The sequence below is a fragment of the Zea mays genome, chromosome 1, assembly GCF_902167145.1.
Source record: "Zea mays cultivar B73 chromosome 1, Zm-B73-REFERENCE-NAM-5.0, whole genome shotgun sequence".
Classification (NCBI taxonomy): Eukaryota; Viridiplantae; Streptophyta; class Magnoliopsida; order Poales; family Poaceae; genus Zea; species Zea mays.
In genome coordinates, this window is record NC_050096.1 from 89,047,241 (window position 1) to 89,054,662 (window position 7,422).

At 44.3% G+C, this 7,422-nt stretch overlaps 1 protein-coding gene across 2 annotated transcripts; it reads right to left on the bottom strand.

Moving 5' to 3' along the window:
- Positions 1–638: 638 nt before the first annotated feature.
- Positions 639–4,479, bottom strand: LOC103637626 (translocase of chloroplast 120, chloroplastic). Of its 2 annotated transcripts, none has more exons than XM_008659944.2 (2): positions 4,266–4,479; positions 639–4,084 (listed from the first exon to the last, which is right to left on the bottom strand). In XM_008659944.2, exon 2 carries the CDS (start codon positions 4,047–4,049, stop codon positions 1,056–1,058), a length of 2,994 nt encoding a protein of 997 aa, XP_008658166.1. In that variant the 5' UTR covers positions 4,050–4,084; positions 4,266–4,479; the 3' UTR covers positions 639–1,055. The 2 variants fall into 2 exon arrangements, with proteins under 2 accessions (XP_008658166.1, XP_008658168.1); XM_008659946.4 differs by having other exon boundaries at positions 4,214–4,479.
- Positions 4,480–7,422: the final 2,943 nt, after the last annotated feature.

Below are 7,422 nucleotides of genomic sequence, written 5' to 3' on the forward strand. Positions count from 1 at the left end.
TTATTAAGAACTGAGAAGAGCAGAGCTCATAAGAATTTCGCGCAGCCTCACGAGATTCCGGGTATCCTAAAAGCGCGTAGAATTTCTGAACAGGAGCATGGGGTCAGAAGGTTGATACTAATAAATAAAAAGGAAGACTCATCTGCGGTAAGACTGAAGTGCAGAAACAGATATGCCAATTTATTCGAATTAAAGTCGGCTGTTTGGACGGTTGCGCCACAGAAACAAAAACACTATAAAAGCATTGTAAGTCGGAACGGATTAAAGTCAAACGAATATGCTAAATTCGGTACGGAATCTTCTCACAGGCAGTCTCTTCTCAAAGCTTGTCAGCGTCACTCCCCATGTCGAGGGGACGTCTGAAAAAATGGAACCATAATTCCTGCACAAGCCCATCGGTAGATTAATGTGTAGCCCGGAACGTAGAGAGTGCAGAGTGCAGACCCTGGCTTTGGTGACTGTCTTCACGAGGAATTTCTGTGAACCGTCTTTGCGTGTGTGTATGTTGAGCTGAAACGTTGCGCTCCAACAATTTGACTGGTTCGGTTGTTACAATATCCACTTGCCTTGCATCGATGTAAAATCACAATTATCTAACTTTTGAAAGAAAGAAAAACTCAGTAGCATGCCCAGAAATCTGACACGATGAATTCTCCAATCCAGCTTCATCAGAAAGAGCTCAGGGGGAATCTTACATTATAAGGTCTAGTCTAGGAGCTACAAAACCAAAATGGATTAGAGGGGCTAAAATCCACTTCTTATTTAAATTTGAATAAGGGGATTTTAGTCACTCCAATCCTATTCGGTTTTGTAGCTCCCAAACTAGCCCTAAGAATGCTACTCCAACTTAAAAAAAAAAAAGCCCAGAGGAGAGCATAGTTACAAAGTTGGCAACAAAAGAACAAAATAATAATTGGAAGTAAAGTTCTAGCTTAAGCTAGATTTTAACCTATGATGCTCTGTTTTCTCAGGCTTACATGAAAAAAAAAGTACTAGCCGGATTCTCAGTAATTCTGTAACAGCTTCATGATGTTCTGGAACATCGGCACGAGGGACTAGCCAGATTCCGAGTAATTCTGTAACAGCTTCATGATGTTCTGGAATATCGGCACGAGGGCCACGAGTGCGATCTCAAGATGCTCCGAGCTGTTGAGGCGAATCCCGACTTGGCCAGTCCCCTTGTTGCTTAGATTAGCGTGGCCAACCAAGTTGCTAGCTCTTCCAGCGGGGATCTGAGACTGGATGTTGCAGCCAATTGCCAGATCCCCGTGCCAATCCACAACAGATAATGCAACAGTGGAAAGCATCCGCCCAATCGGGTAATCTTTGTCTCTCATCGTTGCTTCAAGGCGGCCTCCATAGGCCATGTCTCCCCTCCCACTCATGGCCCCGCTGCTAACCAGGACCCTAAGCTGCTTGTTCACTATCAGTTTGTCCTCAATCTTCATACCAGCTGATACTGAATCCCCAAGAAGCGTAGCAGATATCCCAGCAGATGTATTGTTGCGCCTGAAGTTCTTAAATCTCGATTCGCCACGGATTGTGTATGCCATATCCCTGCCGACAGACTGCAAATCAAGCCCAAGTGAAGTAGTCTTACCTTCAGCATGCTTAATTGAACTTGCAACCTCCATTTGCAGGGAGCAATCCTTCTTGTCTTTTGTAAGCTGGCCAGACACTGATAGAGGAACTTTACCTTTTACGGCAAACAATCTTTCAACATTAAGTCCCTCGTAACCAACATCATGGTCCCAGCCCTGTGTTTCCAATACAGGTCTGACAAGCCATTCACTTGGTGTATCCAGGAAACGATAGCGATGGCTAGGGTAGTCAGAATCAAAAGATGAGGGCAGTACCATGTCAGGCATAGGCACTGAAACATTAGTTGGAGTAGTAGCATCATCTTCTAGGTTGCTGTTGCTGAAATCATTTGCACGAGCACTGGCTTCTGCTGCCATTTTCTTCATCAATTTACGACGTTTTCTTTCCTCTTTCAGCTGTTTTTGATAGAACAACTTCTCTCTGTAATCTAGCTCCTCAAGATAGGCCTTCCTCTGCTCCCTGTTCAGCTTGGCAAGCTGAGCTTTTGTGAGACGCTTAAATGGAGGTAAATCATCATAATCTGAACCATCATCTGAATCAGAATCATCTGCCAAATCATCTTCAAGATCATCATCATCACCACCAAATTGCTCCTCTGGTAACTTCAGTGGGGCACGAGACTGAAGAAGGGAAGAGAGGAGGAAAGGCAGTGGAGGAATCCTTGTACGAGAAAGTTTACCAATGGGACTATCCTGCAACTTAAGGAGCACATTGGCTTCTGCTAACACCTTTGAAGCAAAACAAAGCAGCAGTAACTGTGGCTTCCAGACTTGTCCATTTGGCAATACCCTCTGGCCAGCCCTATTTGTCCTGCATGCTGAGTGGTTTTCCACGAGGGATACTGGATTCATAAGGCGTACATCACCAGCAGCTTGCCTTATAGCTTGTTGCACTACATGAGATCTCTGGGTGACAAACATCTCATAGCTCAGAGGAATTCCATTCTGCCCATCTGGTGGCGCAGATGCAGCATGAGTTAACACGACAATGGCATTAAACCAAACCGATGCTCCAAACACTTTTGTGATGGTTTGCAGCAGAGGGACGTCACAATTGTCCCTGCTCTGCATATCCAACCTATCAAAATAAAGAACAATATCTGGAGGGTTTTTGCTAATAAGTCTCTTGACAGAGTTGAGAACCTTCTGGTTGCGGTGTTGTTCTAAAGATGAGCAGGAAAGTCCAGGTGTATCAATCACTTTCACTTTGATTCCCTCAACCATACCAACTACTTCTTGAACCTTCCTAGTACTAGAATCAAAAGCGTTTGTATCCAACCTGGTATCATCAAAAACTGAATTAATGGTAGCACTCTTACCGACCCCAGTTTTACCAAGAACCAAGATGGTGCATGAAAAATCAAGGGGCGCATTTCCAGCAGCTTCAAGGCGTTCTGCCATGTCTCTTGCACGGTCAATGCTAAATGACCCATTAGAAGTAGTTCTTCTAAGTTGTTCTGCCAGCCCAAGCCGGTACAGAACCTGTGAAACGACCATATTATGATATGTTTGCCCAAACCTGTTAGCAAGGCGAAGAAACTTAACCCGGATCATTTGAAGCTTTTCATGGATTTCATCATTCTCGTCTCCATCATCCTCAGTAGCCCCCTGGGTTCCCCTTTCCACAATGGCTGGCCTGTTGGCATGGACCTGTTGAACAGAACGAGCAGGAGGCTGTGACAGGGAAGACGATGATCCAAGGCCAGCAGGACGAGATGGCAAAGAGGGACCATTAGTAGAACGAGCAGAAGCAGCACTGCTGGATTGCGCAGGTGTAGAACTACCGCTTGAGAATTGTGCAGGAGGAGCAGAGGTGGCGGTATTCTCATCAGCTGAGGAGCTTGAGTCATCCAATTCCTCAATGGCAACAGCAGGCTCAGCTGCAGAATGTGTGACTGTCCCTGGCCTGCTATGTGAGGAAGCAATATCTTCCGTGCTCGTCCCTGGCTGCTCTTTGCTTTGATACACCAAAGTACCATCTTTTACATCTTCATACTCGCTCCCAGATTGTGCAGCGACCTCAGCCTTGTTATCACGAGTTGCAAAAAAGTTATGGTCCTTGTCTAACCTCTCCTTTTTACGATCAGCCAAAACAGCTGCGGTCACGTATTCCCTGATCGATTGCCCCATGGCATTCTCCTCCACGTGATCTTGATTCACATCATCGGCAAAGCTTTCCTCCACGTCAATGAAACGGGGAGTATCGTCCTCGTCCCACTTGTCTGCCGCAAGCTGTCCTGTTTCCAGCACCGCTCTGGTGTTCGGCGTCACCATTGGCTGGTGATCGCCCGCCGCCACCGCACCGGGCGGCATGTCCCCTTCATCTCCGCCCTCCACCACCACATCACAATCTCCCTCATCCGCCGCAGTGGCTGCCTCGGCGACTCCGCCGTTCTCGCCCGCCCGATTCTCCGAGCGCCCTTCACCGACGCCACCGCCGTTCTCCATGGATCACACCCGACGGCTGCGGAAGGAGCGAAACCCTAGTCCGACATCAAGAGGAAACGGAACGGATCAAACGACAACAACAGGAGGTAAAAAAAACAAACATACAGACGTTCAATTGCAAGCGGACGGGGACTGGAACAATCTATCTAGACAAAAATACATACAAAAAGATTGTGGTGAACGGATCCGGAAGGAGGTGGCGGCTACCAAACCAACCTGGTTGGAGTTGGAGGCAACGGCGGCGTGGGCAAAAGGGATCGATTAGCGCGGCGCTGTCGCGACCAGGAAAAGGAAGGAGGGAGAGAGAGGCAGCGGCGATAGAGAGAATAGAAAGAAGTCGCAAACTCGCAAGCCGGATTGGATGCCTCCGCCGATTTTACTGGGCTCTGCTAAAACCCTGGAGATCTGCGGGGCCAATTCACCGTGGCCTGAAGCAGTCAGCTAATTACGGGCCCAGCTTTTTAAAAGGAAATTCGGGCCCGCTGACTCAAAGAATAAATTTAGAATCGCGAAAACAATTTTGCAGTAATGTAATTATTTTCAAATGAAATATAATACCACAAATGAAAACTCAAGGCGACCAAATGCTTATCTTGGCGCTTTCATATTGTCCTACGATAACTATATGCATTCATAAACACAAGTCGACCAAATGCTTATCTTGGCGCTTTCATATTGTCCTACGATAACTACATGCATTCATAAACATCAGGTTATGCAGGCAAGTGTCTCTTCCATTATCTGCTTGGACATATTTGACAGGTTCTTGTTAGAGGCTGTGGTTAGCTACTTATCGTGTAAAATATCGTGTAAAATAGGAGATTTGCATTGTATATATTTGCACGGTAGATTGCACTGTTTGCAGAGTAAAATTAAAAAAAAAATAAGGCAAGTGATAGGATAGCCGCCGGAGACAACCTTATATTGTTAGATTTACGTAGTACTTTGTCTGTTATAAGGCATTGCAGAGAATCAAAGTATTTTAAAATTGATCAAAGTTATATAGAGAATTATAAAGATTTATAACATCAAATATATATACTATGTAAATATACTAAATAAATAATTTAATTTGGTATCATAAATATTATTATTTTATTATATAAATTTAATCAAATTTGGTTTTTTAAGAAAGTTGAATAGACTTATAAGAGCAACTCCAAGAGGCTCTCTATATTCTTCCTAATTTATATGAATAGAGATTTTTGTAAAAAATATCTTCTAACAACTTATCTAAATGGTTATCTAAATATAGCCATCTTCTATTTCGATTTTCTCGCTATCCAAATACAGAAAACATGAGTGGCTCTCTATAGTACAAATAAGATATAGAAAGGTTGTTGGAGATTAAAAAGATATAGAAAGTGGTTTTTATGCAAATGCTTCTCCAAATGATAACTTAAAGAGTAAAATTTTTATGTTCTGTTGGGTACAAATAAGATATACAATTTTTATTTATGTTTGAGTATAAAATATAAAACACAAAGATATGTATGTTCTGTTGGCTAGACATGTGTGAATGTGGTTTTGACCGTTTGAAGCCAACAATCATAGTTCAAATCCTGCAAGGAGGGATGGTGCCTCTTTGTATAGGAGGGGAAAGACTAAAATATGTTCGGTTATATGGGCTAAAGTTTAGTATATGTCACATCGAACTACAGAGTAAAAAGTATACACATATTTATAAAATTTATTTTTAGAAGTATTCTACCATATATACTAATAATAAAGTATGAGTCGTACTTTTATCGTGAAGGGGACCGTGAATTCCTTGCAGGGCTGCGGCGATTCGGCTGCGCTGCTGTATGAATTGTTTCGTGAACCTGGGACTCAACTCGAACTCGAACCACTACGTCGCCTGCCTCCTCATCTTCCTGCTGCATTTCACCCCCTAGTTGTTAAATTCATCCAATTCTAATTCAAATAGTAATTGTGAAGGAGAACAACAGAGCTGCACAGATGGCGAACAACAATAAGTCATGCTGCTTCTCCGGGAGCTCTTTGAGTTTTGAGCTTACAGTTGGCAGATCAGCTTTTCTTCCAATTTAAAGATATATCTTATAAGTCTGTGTTAAGTGCTTAATACCATGCATGTGTGATCCGCATTGTTGTCATGCTCATGAACACGAGCAGGCAAATGTATGGTAATATTGGCTAGTGGATAAGCTGTCTTGTTCACTATATCCCAATGCTGCAATTTGCATTTATTTGTTATGTCTCGGTATATACTAATGCATGGTTTTGCTTTAGTGTGTCTCATTGTGGTTCCTAGCATTAGGTGATAAATGCTTGGTGACCAATTAAGGTTTACCATATGAAGACTACTTGTACGAGCTTAACTACTAATCATACTATTTCAAGTGATTGCACAGTTCAGATCGGATACCTTTGTCCTTCAGAAGTAGAATAGCTTGGGGCGGCGGGGGCGGGCGCAACGGTCGCAGTGGGTCGCCGGGCTTGGGGGCGCCGCCGGGGCGGGGCGGAGGCGCCGACGGGCGGGCCGGCTGGGGCGTCGGCGGGGGCACCGGCGGTGCGGGCACGGCGGGCGGGGCCGGGACGAAAGCTCCAGCGGGCGTGGCTGGGGGCGGGAGCTCCGGCGGACGGGCCTCGAGCACGCTCTATGGTAGGTGGAAGAAACGGGAGAGAAAGGAAAGTGAGAGAAGATCTCAAGCACGCTCTACGATAGGTGGAAGAAACGGGAGAGAAAGGAAAGTGAGAGAAGATAAGGTTGATTCGCTGGTTAAATAAAAAATATAACTTCCTAGAGTAAAGCCATAGTAAGTTACGTAACTTCCTAGAGGTTGTACATGTACTCTAGGAAGTTAATTAACTTCCTAGAGCAGGCTGTAGGAAGTTAGGTTTTCGTTTGACTAGTCAAAAGCTGAAAGCTAACTTCCTAGAGGAGGCCGTAGGAAGTTAGCATGGGCAGATAACTTCCTAGAGGCGGCCGTAGGAAGTTAGCTTTTCGTTTGACTGGTCAAAAGCTGAAAGCTAACTTCCTAGAGGAGGTCGTAGGAAGTTAGCGGCTCGTTTGACCGTACTCGCGGATCAGCAACTGAAAGCTAACTTCCTAGAGGAGACCGTAGAAAGTTAGCTGCCCATGCTAACTTCCTAGAGTCGGTCATAGGAAGTTAGCGACTCGCTTGACCGCACACACGGGTTAGCATGTGAAAGTTAACTTCCTACAGCTTTTATAAAATACCGTAGTAAGTTATGTTTATTTCCTAGAGCTACCAGTTGCCTCTCGGAAGTTATTTATTTCCTACGATTTGTTATAAAAGTTGTAGGAAGTTAAAAAACCGTAGGAAGTGTATGTTTTCGGTGTAGTGTTTGTTAGTTAAAACATAAGATGCATGAAAAGTCTTAAATGAAA

Bases quoted from the DNA above. Each gene is read 5' to 3' on its own strand.
- LOC103637626 (XM_008659944.2), bottom strand. From the start codon at position 4,049: ATGGAGAACGGCGGTGGCGTCGGTGAAGGGCGCTCGGAGAATCGGGCG.